At 46.9% G+C, this 18,894-nt stretch overlaps 1 protein-coding gene across 1 annotated transcript in view; it reads right to left on the reverse strand.

Annotated features, from left to right (window-relative positions):
• Positions 1–4,560: 4,560 nt before the first annotated feature.
• The window catches only part of syt1a (synaptotagmin Ia), a 622,829-nt gene continuing 608,495 nt past the window's right edge, over positions 4,561–18,894 (reverse strand). The window contains 2 exon segments of the mRNA XM_038780004.1: positions 4,561–6,521; positions 17,218–17,351. Of these exon segments, the coding sequence (XP_038635932.1) occupies positions 6,315–6,521; positions 17,218–17,351 (341 nt within the window). The 3' untranslated portion in view covers positions 4,561–6,314.

Consider the following 18,894-nt stretch of genomic DNA (forward strand, 5'->3'; position numbering starts at 1 on the left):
CTGGTCTGAGAACTTGGTTGTGCATCTGGAGGGATGCAAGCCGTTTTTCAGTCAGAGCCTGACACTCTGACAAATTAGGGGAAAATTCCACCCCTATCTGTGCTGGAAGATTTCCTACCATCGCCCACAGAACTGACCTAGTCTCTATGTACCAACTTTGTCTTATGGTACCAGCACCAACTGTAATGCAAACTCCAACTCCGGTCTTCAGCCAGCTGAACTCAAAATCCTACATGAAAGAATTCCTCTCTGAACTCTAACTCTGGAAATCACATGAACTAGTATTCATTTCTATGGTTCTTACTATTGTTATTATGTTACTATTGTCAGGAAAATAGTGAGGAAATCGAATAAATTGCAATGTTTTCAGCTGGTTATATATTTTTTAAAAACTATTTGGAAATTAGAAACTGCTTAAAAGCAGACATAGTTTGGTTTGGTTAATGGAACTATATGTTGATGAGCCGAGCAAACAGATTTACCTAAGGCAAGCTGGTAACAATGGGGAACAGAACACAAAGAATTTGAATAAGGTGTTACAGGTTCAAAGGAGGAAACAAGGTGTGAACTTCGCATTTACATTCTAAAAGGTAGACTCAAAAAATGAAGGCAATTAAGTTTGAATTCAGAAGAGGTTAGTTCAGATAATGGAAGGTCAAAATGGAAAAATGGTATAGCAGAAGATCATTCAACTTATGCAAGAGTGGCTGTTTGAGACTTCAGTCAACAGCAGGAATAACTATATTAGCTCTCAGCAAGCCACGTCTGTGAAAAAAGCCTTGCCTTGAAAATAAATTGTTCTGTTCTACCTGAGAAGCAAACCTCAGCTTGGTGTGGTAACTGTTACTGAATTTTGTTCATAGTTTAAAAAAAATGATAACTTGTTGTGGAGCGAAAGAGAAAATGCTGGAAAATCTCAGCAGGTCTGGCAGCATCTGTAGGGAGAGAAAAGAGCTAACGTTTCGAGTCCGATGACTCTTTATCAAAGTTAGTTATTATCGGACTTTAAACATTGGCTCTTTTCTCTCCCTATAGATGCTGCCAGACCTGCTGAGATTTTCCAGCATTTTCTCTTTCTTTTCAGATTCCAGCATCGGCAGTAATTTGCTGATGTTGTGGAGGCTTGGGCACTTACCATCAGCCGTTCTTAACACTATCCATAATTGTAAAACTCTTTTCTTCTATCCTTCCCTTATTGAGCATGCGTGTGTGTGTGTATATGTGTCAGTATATATATGTTTGTGTGTCTATGCTTGTGTCAGTGTCAGTGTGTATTTGTCGGTCTGTGTGTATGTGTCAGTGCGTGTGTATGTCAATATGTGTGTGTGTGTGTGTGTGTGTAGTGGGACTTTATGATCGCTCCTTCCCTGGGTTTTGAATATGAAATAAACTAACCTGAGTTAATCATAATGCAGGCCTGCTGTGGGTTATTAGTAAATTGGATCACACAAGCTGAGGTTATGGGAAAACGCACCACAGCATACTTTAAAAATAATTCAAAACACCTTCTGCTTCTGGACAGTTAATGGGAGGGAAGACGTATAGTTTTCCTGTTCCTTTCCTCTCCATAACAATAGTCAGACAATGTAAACACCGATCAGCATCATCATGCAACCAGAATCTGGTTGCAAGTTCATTTCTACAGCAAGCTTGGCTCCATAGGTTATGTGGTCTACTGCTGCTTCTATTTCTTATGATCTTTGATTTATACATTTTTCATTTTGAGAGCCTGTGTTTTCACCAAGACTGAAAAATAAAATATCCCCCCTGTAAGTTCTAAGAATGGTACTTAGCCTACAAGGTATATCCATGGAGAAGGATGCAAAATAAATAGCCACCAATGGTTTCTCTCCCTCTCAAACTGGTTTTCACCTAAGACACTGAGACAGATAGTTGAAAGTCATGGCCTGATGAAGGTTAAAAGAAAAATAGGCATTAGGTGATGCCAAGTTCTGTTTTAAAAGTCTTTAGATTGTAGTTTCTGGCCCAACATTACACAACTATTAATTCATTGCTGTTTGTGGGGAGCTGGCTGTATGCATATTAGCTCTGTGTTACACATAAGAGCATAATAACAGGAGTGGCCATTCGGCCCCTCAAGCCTGCTCCACTTTTCAATACTCCCTTTTTCAGCCTCCCTGATCCATAACCCTTGCCTTCCTGGAGGTTAAAATCTGTTTCACTCAGCCTTGAATATATTCAATGACCCAACTTCTACTGCTCTCTGGGGCTGGGAAGTTCAAAGAATACAACATCTTTACATTACAACAGTGTCTGCACTTTACTTATTCCCCTGGTTGGGGAGTCTGGAACCAGGGGGCACAATTTCAAAATAAGGGGAAAGCCACTTAGGTCCGAGATGAGGAGACATTTCTTTACCCAGAGGGTTGTGAATCTTTGGAATTCTCTACCACAGAGGGCAGTGGAAGCTCTCATTGAGCATGTTTAAAGTAGAGATTGAGAGATTTCTGATTAACAAAGCATAAAGGGCCATGGGATAGTAGGTGTAAAAGATTGTGTTGTGTCTAATCAGTCATGATCATATTAAATGAGAGAGCAGGCACAATGGGCTGAATGGCCTACTTCTGTTCCTAAGTTCTTAAACAGTACTTCATTTGCTGTAAATTACTTTGGGATTCCTTAAGGTGAATGGTGCTCTATGATTGCAAGTTCTTTTTCTTTCTTTATTCACTTCTTTCTTCACAAGCATCGTTGGCTAGGCCAGCATTTATTACCCATCTCAAGTTGCACTTGAGAAGGTGGGAGTGAGCTCCCTTCTTGAACCGCTGCAGTCAGATTGTAGGTACACCCACAGTAGTTCTGTATATTTAACATATTCAGAGTGCTGTGAAATTCTCAGAGTATTTAGCTTAAGAAAAATGCTGCTGCTTTTAATGTAAATGTAAAGAACTTAAATGGTGAAGTAAAGCTGTATTATGTTTGCTTTAACAAAATTCATCCTGTTCTTCGGATCACAACTGTTAACAGAATAAAACTATTTATCTTGGATGTAGACAAGGACATAATTTTACATAATCAGACTATAATTCACAGGTTTGGTGTGTAATGTATTAGAGTGTAAGGAAGTGGTGCTCTGAGTAGCTTCTGGGACATTTTGTACCTTATTGTACAATATAAGGATGTTAACATGTTCTTATCTAAACATAGTCATCTGAAATGCCCATTTCATTAACTCCAAATTCTTTTTAGTTCAAATTCAAATCACGATTGGATGGTTATCACTGTAGAGGGAATGTTGAGGAAACTTGATGTTATATATTCACCAGTTTGCTGTATATGTTTGATGTCTAATTTATCTCTGAGCAGAGCTGATACCAGTTCCAAATAATTTGAGTTGATCATTTTCAAATCATTTCCATATTAATCCAAAGCTACAACAGCTTTATTTGCGATACTTACAAATACCTCAGAATTTCAAAGGTTTTCAAGAACTAGGATTTCAACATACACTGATCTAAGCCCAGAGCTTCCTCCGTCTTTCTGAAATCTTTTTTGAGTTTTCTTAGCTCTCTAGCTCCATCCGTAGGCTTAATCTATCCAATACAGTATACATAGATCAATTACCAAATAGCATAATCAATACAGATCAATTAAACCATTGAACACTACACCTGTCTCGCTCAGTCAATGCACTTGTAAATGTGGCAAGTACCTGCGTGCATAGACTTTACCATTTTGAATGAAAATGTTCCCCATTTCAGTTGCATTGCTAATTCCAAAAACATGCAACATTGATCGATCCTCTCGCACTTGATCTCAACTTCTTGCCTTTTTCCCATGTCCCTTAATCCCTTTGTTTCCGCATTTAAGAATCGGCTAAACGCCTCAACTGACCTTTCTGTCAACGGCCTTCTGGCAAAGTGGATTCCAGATTCTGGTGACTGTGTGAAGAAATGTTTTTTTCTTGAATTTCCTTTCAATTAATTCTGCTTTAATTGAAAGATTACAATTCTTCATTGGGGAGAAGGTTCTGATTTGTAAAAGTTGAGAGAAACCCAGATGGAAATAGGCATAACTTTAATGGATTGTTTTTGAAACAAAAGTTTTAAAGGACATGTTATAGGTCAACTGTTTCAATTTGATGCCCAATGCAAGTTCATTTTTAGAATTTCTACAACACAAGCTATACCTGAGATGGATGGATTTTTATTGAGTTGGGATGTCAAGGTATATGGATCCAAAATGGGTAAATGGAGTTGAGTTATAGAAGGGCCGTGATCCGTGATCCATTTGAGGAGCTGAAGGACCCACCCCTATTCCTAATGTTTATTAGACAAGTGATGAATGAGAAAAGATGGACTTGTGTGGTAGAAGATTGAGAATTCACTCACCACCTCACAATTTCAGCACCCAACTGGGGTGAGACTTGCAGTGCTGCATTGTTGGAGGTGCTGTCATTTGGATGCAAAATTAAATTAGGGCCCTGATTATTCTAGAATTTTTCAGTGAAAAAGAATGGTGTTTTTAGTAGGAATTTTCTTCAAAAGATGAAAAACAACAATATATTCACAGACCATCAATTAAGCACAGTCTTCTTTAAATCTGTAATCAACTTTTAATTCTTTTTCTTTTATAAACAAACAGTTATTAACACACGTAATTTTACAATCAATAAATACATCAACCAGAAATAAAACAGTTTATTGAACACTAGTGTAATATCAAGTCATATAAACATCAGGAACTTCACAATGCCATTCACTACACATAGTGAACTCAAATCAGAGAAAAAAACACTTTACCAAATATGAAGGTTCACAGAGCTCGAAACCTCACGAGCAACATGGCAGCAGGAACACCGCGCGCAATACACCTATGACACACATTGAAAGGTCACGCTTAAAATACTCAAGCAGGCAGGTAATGTACATAATCATACACAAAGGCAACTAGTATCATTCTACGGCATCTGATGCTAATGCTTTTTACACTTCATTATCATAAAGATTAGCATTTAGACATGGTGTTTTGTCTCACAGCAGGTTTAGATAGTCTTGACTGAGTGAGTAGAAAGGGAAGGGGCACCTTCTGGTTATGGCTGTACTTAAGTTGTGACTATCAGAAAGAATCGCAATTCTTTATTTGGCAGTGTCTTTTAATATATATAACTATCATGACATAACCTTGTAAATTAAACCCGCACGTTACCATCTCAGTGGCAGTTTCTTACGCAGTGTGCTCATTGCGTGACTTTGTTAAAATCCTGAGCTAAGTGTATACTAACAGTAATAACTAAAGCTTTCAATATGCTGCTCGCTCTTTAAAGGCGTGGCCCATTGGTAGGAGACTATTTCACAACGTTTTTGTGTTTACATTGCACAGTGCTCGAAAAAGATGCTGTGTGATTTCATCTATTCCTGCTGATCCCCTGGAAGTTCAATCCAGCTGTTCTGCATAGCCACCACCCCCAGTCCCGTATTGGTCCGTATAGTCTGAGTGGAACTGGACGTGCCATGCAGTCAACTTGACAGGGCAGCAGAAAGGAATGATTATCCCGGCAGAAATTAAAACAGATAAACCCACACATCTGAATCAAAATTACTATTGAGTAAACTTGTTGCTATTCCACTGAATATCCTACATTTCTAAGCACACAGGCAGTCACAGTGATACACAGAACAGTCCTTTATGGAATGACTGATAGCTTTATAATAGTGCCATTGACTACATTAGAACAAGAAAAACATTTAAAAACTCCTCCCAACGTGTGCACCTAGTACACAAAAGAGGGATGGAACCAGGCCACCTGCTTCAGTTTGTTTTTGTGTCCCTCTCACCTATCTTTACTAAAGTGTGTTTCCCTCTTGCTCTCTAGGCCTCACAAGAAGGAAATCACTGGAATGCGGAAGAAATATTTAACCCATAATATATAGCATTGACTTTTGTACTTCTTAGTCAATTTATATAATTTAAAATAGAACATCTTATTAAAAACAATGCACAGAATAAGAAATGCTAACAACATACAAACACACAGACTAGAAATCATTTTCTGCTTTACGGTATATGTACAACTGTGTGATACATTATTTCAATCATGCTCTATCTACACAGATCATATTGCTTAAAAGGGTGATGGTTTTGACAGGGTTGATGAGATGAAGTGCCCAAGGAACATTTTTTTAAAAACCAGATTTGCGTTTAATAATGGAGCAGGGTGGGGGAAGCAACTGAATGAGTTAGGAGAGAAGCAACTCTACGATATTCAATGTGGAAGTGGCTGGATTGATGGGGGTTGAGGTATTTACACACACTGATGATGAGTAATAAAGGGAGGAGCACTGAAAGGCTTTTCATTTCTTCAAGCCGAGAGCGACATCCACTTCTTCCTCGGCCTGCAAGGTGTGCCACTGCGCAATGGGGCGTCTTGGGTTGGCCAGCATGTCTGACCAATGGCGAAGCTCTGCTGCAGTGCTGTTGTAGCCCACAAAGACTTTCCCAATAGCGTCGTTCTTGCCGATCTTGTCATAGTCCAGGACAGTGACAACAACCTGAACTTTCTGTGTGAGGATAAACAGTGGAAGGGGGTACAAAATCAATATTAATGTAATGCTACATTTTTACATATTTGATTCTGCCTAATTGTCATGGTTTTGTCAGGCGTTAATGACTTTAGGTATAATTTAGTGGCATATAGCACTTAGGATCCCAAATGAGCACCCAACTATTTTTAATTTGTAAAACTTTGAAATGAAAATCGCTTATTGTCACAAGTAGGCTTCAAATGAAGTTACTGTGAAAAGCCCCTAGTCGCCACATTCCGGCGCCTGTTCTGGGAGGCTGGAATGGGAAATGAACCGTGCTGCTGGCCTGCCTTGGTCTGCTTTAAAAGCCAGCTCTTTAGCCCTGTGCTAAACCAGCCCCGAAGGAAATGTTACTGCACCACAAGAGGATAACACTGACCAATGGCTATCTTTTATGTTAAAAATTAGCCACAATAGCAACAAAGAAATAGCTTAACAGTTACAACAGTTCTTAAATAAAAGAGAAAACCTGAACTTACTTACTAAACCTATTACTATATTCCAATTAAGCAAACCAATGGGCGCGATTCTCCGCACCCGCGGAAAATCGCGAAGTTGGCCGTGAAAACGGCCGACTTTTGCGACGGCCCGACACGGCCCATTTCCCGAGGTATTCACGTCCGGGAAATGGGCTAGGATCGGGGCCACGTCAATCATGTGCGCGATGACGCCGGAACGCGGCGACGCTATGAACACGCCCACGTGACGCCGCCCGACGCTGTAAAAGGGCGCGGGCGAGCACAGAAACTAGGCCAGGATGTCGGCGCTCAGGAGAGCAGCCCCGCGATTCGTGGAGATGCTGCTCGAATCAATCGAGCAGAGGAGAGGCATCATCTGCCCGCGTAGAGGGCATCGCCACCCTGCCAGCGCGGTGCGCCAGGCCTGGCGTGAGGTGGCTGCTGCCGTTAGTGCTGTGGGGCAGACCCCTCGCTCTGCAGAGCAATGTCGGAAGAAGATGCACGACCTCACCAGGGCTGCCAGGGTAAGTGCCAAGAGGGTGCCCCCGGGTCACAACCATCCCTCCCCCCTTTACTTAATCACCCACCTCCCCCCCCCCTCCCCCCCAGCACGGGGGGTGGAGGGGGATTGGGGCAGAGTGAGTTGAGGGTGGTTCACAAAGTAGTCACAGACCCAGCGCTCTGGCCCCCCTGGAGAGATGCAATGGTCTTATTACAACTTGACCCCCAAACTGTGCCAGTATCTGAACGGCCTGCTGATACCTAACGTATTGTAATGATCTACCTATGCCCCCTCACCAACAGGACAAGACCGCTCACAACACCCGTGAGCGGAACAAGACTGGAGGGGGTTCGCCCATCCTGCGCCCCCTCACCACGTTTGAGCAGAGGGCACTAGACCTTGTTGGGGATCTGTCACCCGGGAGATTGCGCAATGCGAGGTTGGCGGAGCTGCAACAAGTGAGACAACCCTGCATGACAAACAAACCCCCCTCTCCCATCCTCTGTCCCTTCACACCCTGCCCACTGGGTCACCTCCCCCATCCTCTGTCCCTTCACACACCCTGCCCACTGGAACACCTCCCCCATCCTCTGTCCCTTCACACACCCTGCCCACTTGGACACCTCCCCCATCCTCTGTCCCTTCACACCCTGCCCACTTGGACACTTCCCCCATCCTCTGTCCCTTCACACCCTGCCCACTGGGTCACCGTCCAGCGCCCGGCCGAGCGAATCTAAATAACCCGTTTCATTCTCTTCCCTAGGACGTGATGCCGAACGACCAGGGCTGTCTGCCTCCAGGCAGACACAGGCATCTGCCCCCACCTCACCCAGGGCCGCACAAGAGAGGATGCCCAATCAGCAGGGAGCCCCATTCTCCCCAACCGTATCTGTGGAGCAGGACGCCCAGAGGGCGGCGACAGAGTAAGAGAGAGAAATGGCCCGCGAACGCCCTGCGGCCTCTCAGCGGGCCGATGACATAGAGGAGGCGTCAACCCAAGAAGACCTCGAGCTTGCGGCACAGCTATCTCCCACACCATCCACCATCCCAGAGACACTCACCCCGGTTGGCCTCTTTAGTGATGAGGCTCCTGGGTCACAGTCTGGGTCGCACATCACAGCTGAGCAGGTACAGCAGGTGGAGGTCGTAGCAGCCGAGGGCCCTGACTGGCGGAGGCCAGGCCAGGCCCAGCATGCAGCTGGCTCCCAGACGTTTTCCGAGTTCCTGGACTTTCTCAACCCACCCGCACAGCCGATGCATCAAGAAACCCAGGGAAACAATGACGGGATGAGGGCTGTCTTCCAGACTCTGCAGACGCTGTTAGAGGAGTCGAACCGCGTCCATGAGCAGGTAGTGGTGCCGCTCATGGCAGCAACCCAGGCCGACACCGCACGGGTGGCATCCGCGGTGGAGGCAATGGGTCAGGTTATGCAAGGCGTTGGGCTTAACGTGCATGCGTCATCCTCGGCCCTTGACAGGGTTGCCCTCTCACAGGCAGCAATGCGCCAGAGCCAACACGACATTGCCGGCGCGCTGCAGGCCTTGGCCGAGTCTCAGCAGGTCATGGCCCAGTCGCAGCACGCCATGGCACAGTCCCAGCAGTCGATGGCACAGTCCCAGAAGTCGATGGCACAGTCCCAGCAGTCAGTCGCGGAGAGCATCAACCGCCTGACACATGTGGTGGATGGTGTCGTGCACTCACAGGTTGAGATCGCACAGTCCCTGGCGGGAATGTCTATCTCCCTGGACTCCGTCTCTGCAAACCTTCGGATCCCGGTGGATACCGTTGCAGGCCTCCAGGACTGGCAGCGCCAGGTGTCGGTGGCACGACGGGGCACCTCCCCGCTCGCACCTCTGTCCCAAAGTGAGGCCCAGGGGCCACCGGGCTCCCCGAGGGAGGAGGTGGTTTTGGGGCCCGTCCCATTAACTCCATCACGGGACGTCCCGGAATTCTCGGCCTCCCCCCCGTCCCATCCCTGGTGCATCGGGTGGGCAGCAGGCAGAGCACGGTGGCACAACGTCACCCGAGACGCCCGCAGAGCAGCCTGGCCCATCAAGGCCGGGTCGCCCCAGGAAACGCTTGCCGAAGGAGAAACAAGTCGAAGGGGGCGATTCGCAGCAGTCCTCCTCCACTCCTGCTGTATCATCTGGGGAATCACTTAGACGTAGTGGTAGGGCCCGTAAGGCAACAAAGTGAGACACTGAGTAAGTTGGCACGGGTGAAGGGCACAGTTTAGTTGTAGGGGCTAGGGCACCTGTAAATTTTTGTTCACATTAAACGCACTGTTCCATCTTACTTGTACTGTAATACCGTGTGATTGTTCCACAGCCACAGGAATCGTGATGGTGACCGAGTGTCGCTGGGGTTGACGAGCGGTGAAACTTCGGTGCCGGGTGTGCAGTCCCTTCCCCCCCACCCCCTCCCACAGCTAGCCCACGCGGACACGTGATGGAGTGTCCGTGACGGTCTCAGCGGCCACCAAGGTGGATGGTTCAGCTATTGCCATAGGTCAGACTCTCTCTAACGATTCTGAGCTCACAGCTCATCGCAGAGCGGGCTGTCATCATTCCACATGGCACTGATCACACCCGCTGACACAGCCATCAATGTTGTGCCATATCGTCTGGACCCAGTGGTAAGGGTGATGTCGAAGTGGAGCAGTGTACACTGAGAGGGGGTGGGGGGGTGGGGGGGGGGGGGGGGGGGGGGAGGGGGGGGCTGTGGTGGTGGCAGTTGTGTGTTGACCCTCTGCACGACTAGCGATGCAGGTGGTGGTTTGGTGTTCAGCGGGGACATCGCATACGACGCGTGAACCGTGCTGCCACCAGGGCGTCGCGTGCCCGCCGTCCTCGCCGGGTCCATCGTGCCGCCTCCTGGACATCACCAGCACCAGGGTCGTGTCTGCGTGCTGCGCCCGCCACTCCGCCAGCCTCGTCCTCCTCCTCCTCCCTCTCCTCCTCCTCCTCCTCCTCCTCTGTGCTGGCACCACTGCAACTTGCTTCTCCCTCCGCCTCCTGCAGCAGGTCATCTCCCCTCTGCATCGCGATGTTGTACAGCGCACAGCAGACCACAACAATGCGAGCGACCCTGTCGGGCTGGTACTGCAGGGCCCCTCCGGAGCGGTCCAGGCACCTGAATCTCATCTTCAGGAGGCCAAGGCAGCGCTCCACCACACCCCTGGTTGCTGCATGGGCATCGTTGTATCGGGTTTCCGCATTGGTCTGAGGCCTCCGTATAGGCGTCATCAGCCAAGACCTCAGCGGATAACCCCTGTCGCCTAGCAACCAGCCCCTCAGCCGGGGGGGACGTCCCTCAAACATCGCAGGGATGAACGACTGCGCCAGTATGTAGGAGTCATGCACAATCCCCGGGAACCTTGCACAGACGTTCATGATCCTCATGTGGGGGTCGCATACTACCTGGATATTCATGGAGTATGTCCCCCTCCTGTTTGTGAACACGTCCCTGTCCCCTGCAGGCGGGCGCATGGGGACGTGAACACAATCGATCGCTCCCTGCACCATCGGTATCCCGGCCACGCTGGCAAATCCACGAGCTCGTGAGTCTTGAGTTGCTCGGTCCTCGGGAAAGGTGATGTAGCGATCGGCGATGGCATAGAGGACGTCGGTGACATCCCGGATACACCTGTGCACCGATGGCTGGGAGATCCCGGAGAGGTCCCCGCTCGGAGACTGGAAGGAGCCGTTCGCATAGAAGTTAAGAGCGACTGTCACCTTGATGGCAACCGGGATCGCGTGTCCTCCCCCCGTTCCACGTGGGGCGAGGTGCGCCACGAGGTGACAGATATGTATCACCGTCCGCCTACTCAGCCGGTGTCTCCTCCTGCAGGTGATGTCCGTCATTGTTAGGAAAGAGATCCGGGCACGGTACACCCTCGGCCTTGGTCGTCGCCTCTGGCGCCGTGGCTGCACCCTCGCTCTCTCCTCCTCCCTCTCCTCCTTCTCCTCCCCCCCATGCTGCTCGACGACTGGCAACTCCTCGGCCCTTCCCTCTGCTGCTGCAGCTGGTCCTGCATGCACTGCGGGTTGTGGCTGTGGATGCTGCTGCATCTCCAAATGCAGTGTAGTGGCCCCAACCACTGCGCAGAACATAGCTGTTCTGTTCGCAGACATTGTGTTAACCTACAGAAGGGTGGTGGGGGGCAGAGAAACGGGACATGTTAGACGGAGGTTAGTCTACACCTCGGCAGCCGCCTGCCACGGGATACCTGTGTGTCCCGGTGGCCTGGTCGCGCTGCTGACACGCAGGCAGCCAAACCCCTGGTCACTTTCTGCATCCAACGGGCAGTTAACTACGTCCTCTTCACCGGTGCGTCAGTGGCCTGTGGCCGTAAGCCACAGGGGAACCAGCGGCCGTGTCCTCGTGACCGGCACGCCATGGCATGGTGGCAGACATTTTGTAACCGGGGTTGGACGGGTCACTCGCTCACTCTCTCACTACCCCCACACTCCCACTCCCCCCCGTCTCCCCCACTCCCCCCTCAGTCTCCCCCACTTCCCCCTCCGTCTCCCCCACTCCCCCCTCAGTCACCCCCACTCCCCCCTCAGTCTCCCCACCCCCCTCAGTCTCCCCCACTACCCTCAGTCTCCCCCACTCCCCCCTCCCCCCTCAGTCCCACCCCCCCCTCAGTCTCCCCCACTCCCCCCTCAGTCTCCCCCATTCCCCCTCAGTCTCCTCCACTCCCCCCTCAGTCTCCTCCACTTCCCCCCCCCCCCAGTCTCCCCCTCTCCCCCCTCAGTCTCCCCCACTCCACCCCGCTCTGGACCCCCCTCCCGTTCTCGGCCAGACTCCAGCAGTGCGCTGAGCGGTGCGCTCACCTAATCGAAGCTCTCGTCAGCCAGCACGACTGGTTGACGAACTTGAAAAGCAGGTGTGTTGGTCGGCGTGAAAACAGTGCGTGATGACGTCGGGACTTCGGCCCATCGGGGCAGGAGAATAGCGGGGGCCAATAAGTAGCGATTCTGGTCGTGTCGGGGGCGCGTTCGAGGCCTTTGCCGGGAATCCCGACGTGTAGTTTGTGCGGGGTTCGGAGAATAGCAGGAGGGTGTCGGACCTGCGTCGCCGTGAAAATTTACGCGGCCTGCTATTCTCCGAACTGGCTTGAGTGCGGAGAATCGCGCCCAATATTTTTCAAATACTGCTCATGAATAAAGTTTTTTTTTAAAATTTAGAGTACCCAATTATTTTTTCCAATTAAGGGGTAATTTAGCGTGGCCAATCCACCTACTCCGCACATTTTTGGGTTGTGGGGGCGAAACCCATGCAGACACGGGGAGAATGTGCAAACTCCACACGGACAGTGACCCAGAGCCGGGATCGAACCTGGGACCTCAGTGCCGTGAGGCGGTTGTGCTAACCACTAGGCCACCGTGCTGCCCTCCTCATGAATAAAGTTAACAACCAGGATTCAACTTGTTTTTCTCTGTGCAGAATCCTTAGAGAGAGACCCTATCAGGACCAAACTGAAACACTTCTGTTCATATGAGAGTATGATCCAGGACCAACTGACCTTTCAGACAGACTTGACTCCTCCCATTAACTCCACCACCTATCCCCAAAACATAAGGCATTCTGTCTCTTCTTATTAGATGTCCCTTGACTTGTTTAGCCAGGACCAAACACAATAGCACTCATAAATGTTTTACATCCCCAGCAGTCCTTCAAATGTAAACAATATTCCATTAGCTAGTTATCTGTAAACAAGTAAATGATTTTCACGATCTATTTGCAGAACACTTCACCTGCAAATCAATGATTACCTCACTTTTATGACACCTAATCCCAGCTCAAAACACATATATGACAATTTCTTATATTCATCACAGCACCTCTTTGACATGGAATCATTATTTATTAGAAGGCTAGCCTTCTCCTGTCACTTGCAGGAGAATAAATACTGAGCCAGCCACTGAGTTAACATCAATTGCTATTTAGTAATTCTGTGGCTGGTGGCACTCACCATTGTCTTTATTATCTCAATACAAACACAGTTAATATTTTCTGTTACTACTCTTCATTTTTCTGCAGGTGTACAACCTCCGCCCACAGTGTCACAACCTTCACCATGGGTAGGGCAAGGAGGTAGGTCCCAAATCCACCCCAGTCAGAATAGGGGTTGAATCCTGTGTTGCTGGCACCAATTTGATCTTCATTGGCCACCCAATATACACTTACATGGAGAGTGATAGTAGAGGAGTCAATGCTCTTCCCAACACATAGCTGGTCAGGAATCTCTCCCACTCTGACCACCTGGCTTTGGCTGGTTTGGAAGGATTTGAAAGTTGACACTCGACCTGCTTGGCTGCGTTATGAACACATCTTCCTTGGCCATCAAGTCCTGGAGTGGGACTCAAACCCAGAACTTCAGGCTCAGAGGCAAGGGACATTAGCCACTGCACCACAAGACCTCCTTTCTGTTACTAACTATGAGCATGGGTGATTCATTAGCAATTAACAAAATTTATGAATGGCAATGAGGATGCGGTAATTATGTTTTACTGTACCCTATTAAAGCTCATGAAAGCAACTGTTCCAATGTTTGTTTTACTTTTTTCTTTATAAAGTTAGAGTACCCAATTCATTTTTTCCAATTAAGGGGCAATTTATCGTGGCCAATCCAGCTAACCTGCACATCTTTTTGGGGTTGTGGGGGCGAAACACTGTGCCACCATGCTGCCCTTGTTTTATTTCTTAATATTACCATTGAACTCAGTGAACCCCAATCAATACATAATCAAGGATGGGGGGTGGGGGACAATCACTAGGGGAAAAAGTACTTGGGAAACTAATGTGGCTAAAGGCCGCTAAGTCCCCTGGACCTGATGGGTTTAATCCCAAAACGTTGTTTCTTATTTTACTCAGTCTCTCCGTATCCTTATTAAAGTGCCAGCCTTCACAATGGAAGACACCAATAACATTCCAAAAATAAATAATGATATGGGGGGGGGGGGGGGTTGGAAGGAAACAAATACAATAAAAGTCACTGGGGAAAAGGTACTAGGGAAACTAATGGGGTTAAAGGCCAATATATCCCCTCGACTTGATGGATTGCATTCTAGGATATTAAAGGTAGCAGCTACAGAGATAATGGATGCATGAGTAGTAATCTTGCAAGAATCCTTAAATTCTGGAAAGTCACAGAGATTTGGGAAAACTGCCACTGTAACATCTTTATTGAAAAAAAAAGAGGGAAATAAAAACCAGTAACTAAAGACTTAGCTTAACTTCTGTCACTGGAAAAAAAGTTGGAGTCCATTCGAAAGAATTCAATAGCAGAGCATTTAGAAATGCTTAATATAATGAAGCAGAGTCAGCATGGCTACATGAAAGGGAAAACATGCCTGATAAATTTATTAGAATTATTTGAGGTGGTAACAAGCAGGATAGATGAAGGGAAACCAATAGATGTAATATACTTGGGTTTCTAAAAAGCATTCAATAAAGTCGATGGTATTGGGGGTATCATAGAATCATAGAATTTCCAATGCAGAAGGAGGCCCATCGAGTCTGCACCGGCTCTTGGAAAAAGCACCCAACTTAAGCCCACGTCCCCACCCATCCCTGTAACCCCACCTAACCTTTTTGGACACTAATGGCAATTTATCTTGGCCTAACCTGCACATATTTGGACTGTGGAAGGAAACCGGAGCACCCGGAGGAAACCCACGCAGACACAAGGAGAACATGCAGACTCCGCACAGTGACCCAAACCGGGAATTGAACCTGGGACCCTGTAGCTGTAAAGCAACTGTTCTAACCACTGTGCTACCATGCTGCCCACCTAATATGTTAACATGGATAAAGAATTGGCTAACTGATAGAAGACAGAATTCTGATAAGAGGCATTTTCAGGATGGTAACGTGTAACTAGTAGAGCGTCACAGGGATCGTACTGGGGTTACAATGTACAATATGTATTAATGACTTGGACAAAGGAAATGAATGTACTATTGCCAAGTTAGCAGGTGACACAAAACTGGATGGGAAAGCAAGTGGTGAGGATAACAAAAAGAGTCTTCAGGGTGATATAGAGCGGTAAGGTGAGTGGGCAAAACTTGGCAGATGGAATATAATGTAGGAAAATATGAAATTATGCCCTTTGGTGGGAAGAATAAAGGAGCTGAATATTATTGAAATGGAGAAAGACTGCAGAAATCTGCAGCACAGAGGGATTTGGGGATCCTTGGACTTGCCATTGGAGGCAGTCCACATAAGGTTCACTAGGTTGCTGCTGGGTATGGAGGGATTTTCTTGTGAATAGAGATTGAGTAGGTTGGGCCTGTACTCGTTGGAGTGCAGAAGAATGAGAGGTGACCTTATTGAGAGTAACACAGTGGTTAGCACTGCTGCCTCACAGCGCCAGGGACCTGAGTTCAATTCTAGCATTGGTTTTCACCGGGCATTCCACTTTCCTCCAATAGTCCAAAGATATTAGGTGATTGGCCATGACAAAATTGCCCCTCAGTGTCCTGGGATGTACAGGTTAGATGGGGTCAGGTTAATATGGAATGGGCCTAGGTTGAGTGCTCTTTCAGAGGTTCAGTGCAGGCTCAATGGGCTGACTGGTCTTCTGCACTGTAGGGATTCTATGATTTGCAAGGGGCTTGACAGGGTAGATACTGAGAGGATGCTTCATTTTGTGAGAGTGTGTGGGACCAGGGCATAATCACAGAGTAAGGGGTAACCCATTTAAGACAGATGTGGAGGTATATCTTCTCTCAGAAGGCAATTAATCTAAGGAATTCTTTACCACAGAGAGCTGGAGAGGCAGGGTTGCTAAGCATGTTCAAGGCTGACATTGACAAAATTTCTAATCATTAAGGGAATCAAAGGTTATGGGGATAAGGGGGGAAAATGAAGTTGAGGATTATATCAAATCAGCCATGATCTCACTGAATGATGGAGCAGACTTGATGGGCCAAATGGTCTACTTTTGTTCCTATGTGTTGTGGACTTATGGACAGGAAATTATCCCAAGGAAGATGGGAAAGGAGGAGTCCATTGACTCCTTGAACCTGTTCCACCATTCAATTCGATCATCATTGGTGTGTATCTGAATACCAACTGCATGTCTTGGATCTGTAATCCTTAAATACTCCTGTCTAACATAAATGTATCAATTTTTGCAATTTTCCTGTGACCTCCATCCTTAGCAGGAATTTGGAGGAGATTCAGATTTCCAGATGAACTACAATGAGAGGTAAATAGTTACATAATGATGACAGAATGTATAAACATGGTTTGTATTCCTTTGAGTTTAGAAGGTGAAGAAGTGATCTCATCGAGGTGTTTAAAATGAAAAAGAGATTCAATGTGGCAGATAGGCAGAAACTATTTCCTTTGGTGAAAAAAACCCAGAATCTTAAAGTTAAAATTAGAGCCAGGTTGAAATTAATTAGATTTCATTGCAAATGGAGACTTCCCTTCAGCCTCCCCCGTTTCCTTTGACAACCATCTTACATTTCTGCTACTGACCCTGGCTTCCTGTTGAAACAATTTCTCCCTAGATGCTCTATCAAAATCTTTCATAATTTTAACCACCTCCATTTAATCTCCCCCAACCTTCTCTGTTCTTTCAGGTCAATTCAGTTGCTACACATTACTGAGGTTCTCTTCTCTGGTAAATCTCCAAGGATTTGACATTCTTCCTAAAGTGAGATGTTCATAATTGGATACAATAATTAATGTTACCTGTATTTGCTCAAATGGTACTTCAAAGCTGAATGATTCGTTGTAGTAAGGGTTAAGAGTATTTTTCTTAATTGTTGTCTTCTTTTTCTTCAGTCTTTTGCCATTCTGCATCAGATGAATCTTCACATAGGGATCTAGGAAAATAATAATGACCAAGGGATAAAATGTGGTCAAGAGTAACTTCATAACTCAGGGCAGCAGGGTAGCATGGTGGTTAGCATAAATGCTTCACAGCTCCAGGGTCCCAGGTTCGATTCCCGGCTGGGTCACTGTCTGTGTGGAGTCTGCACGTCCTCCCCCTGTGTGCGTGGGTTTCCTCCGGGTGCTCCGGTTTCCTCCCACAGTCCAAAGATGTGCGGGTTAGGTGGATTGGCCATGCTAAATTGCCCGTAGTGTCCTAATAAAAGTAAGGTTAAGGGGGGGGGGGTTGTTGGGTTACGGGTATAGGGTGGATACGTGGGTTGAGTAGGGTGATCATGGCTCGGCACAACATTGAGGGCCGAAGGGCCTGTTCTGTGCTGTACTGTTCTATGTTCTATGTTCTATAACTCAGAACAGGATTGGCATTTTAAAATATGTTTTCAATTAAGGGGCAATTTAGTGTGGCAAATCCAGATACACTGCACATCTTTGGGTTGTGGGGGTGAGATTCACGCAGGCACGGGAGAATGTGCAAACTCCACAAGGATTTTGACCCAGGGCCTGGGTCGAACCCGGATCCTTGGCACCGTGAGGCAGCAGTGCTAACTATTTCGACACAATGCCGACCTGGGACTGGCATTTATTTATTTATTTATTTATTTTTAAAACTAAATTTAGATTACCCAATTATTTTTTCCAATTAAGGGGCAATTTAGCGTGGCCAATCCACCTACCCTGCACATTTTGGGGTTGTGGGGGCAGACACGGGGAGAATGTGCAAACTCCACACGGACAGTGACCCAGAGCCGGGATCGAACCTGGGACCTCAGCGCCGTGAGGCGGTTGTGCTAACCACTAGGCCACCGTGCTGCCCTTGGGACTGGCATTTTTAATGCAAATTTTTTTCCCAGTACACATGTTGCAAATGTGTGTATTTACATTTTTTCTCCTTACAGACTTACCTGCTGCAGTTTCTGTTTCTACTAATAAGACTCATATTTCTATAGCATCTTTCATGTTGTAATGTTAGAATAGCACACAGTTAACGTTCTCAACAGTGATGTTGTTTGAGGGATAAATGTTGGCCAGGATATTGACCAACATCTCTGCTCTTCTTCAAAATGCATTGTTTTTACTTTCACCTGAGAGGGTAGATGCGCCTCAGTTTAACATCTCATTAGAAAGCTAGCATCTCCAACAGTGTAGCCCTCCTTCAGTGCTGCACTGGGAGTGTTGGCCTGGATTACATGCTTAAATCTTTTGACCAGGACTTGTACCAACAACCTTCGGACATATAAATTGACACATAAAATCGACCAGCAAAGGAGGCGGCCATTCAGTCCAATATCCCCATGCTAACTCACCTAAAGCAAAATAGTCCACCCCAACATTTGGTCCACATCAGATCCAGCAACTATTATTGCTGAAAAATAGTTTGCTTTATGTCATGTAACTTAATTCACATTAACATCCAGTCATTCTCCATCCTTTTACCTTCACTCCAACAGTGACTGCCCTGCAAAAGTACATAATTGG

This window comes from Scyliorhinus canicula, chromosome 20, assembly GCF_902713615.1.
Source record: "Scyliorhinus canicula chromosome 20, sScyCan1.1, whole genome shotgun sequence".
Classification (NCBI taxonomy): domain Eukaryota; kingdom Metazoa; phylum Chordata; class Chondrichthyes; order Carcharhiniformes; family Scyliorhinidae; genus Scyliorhinus; species Scyliorhinus canicula.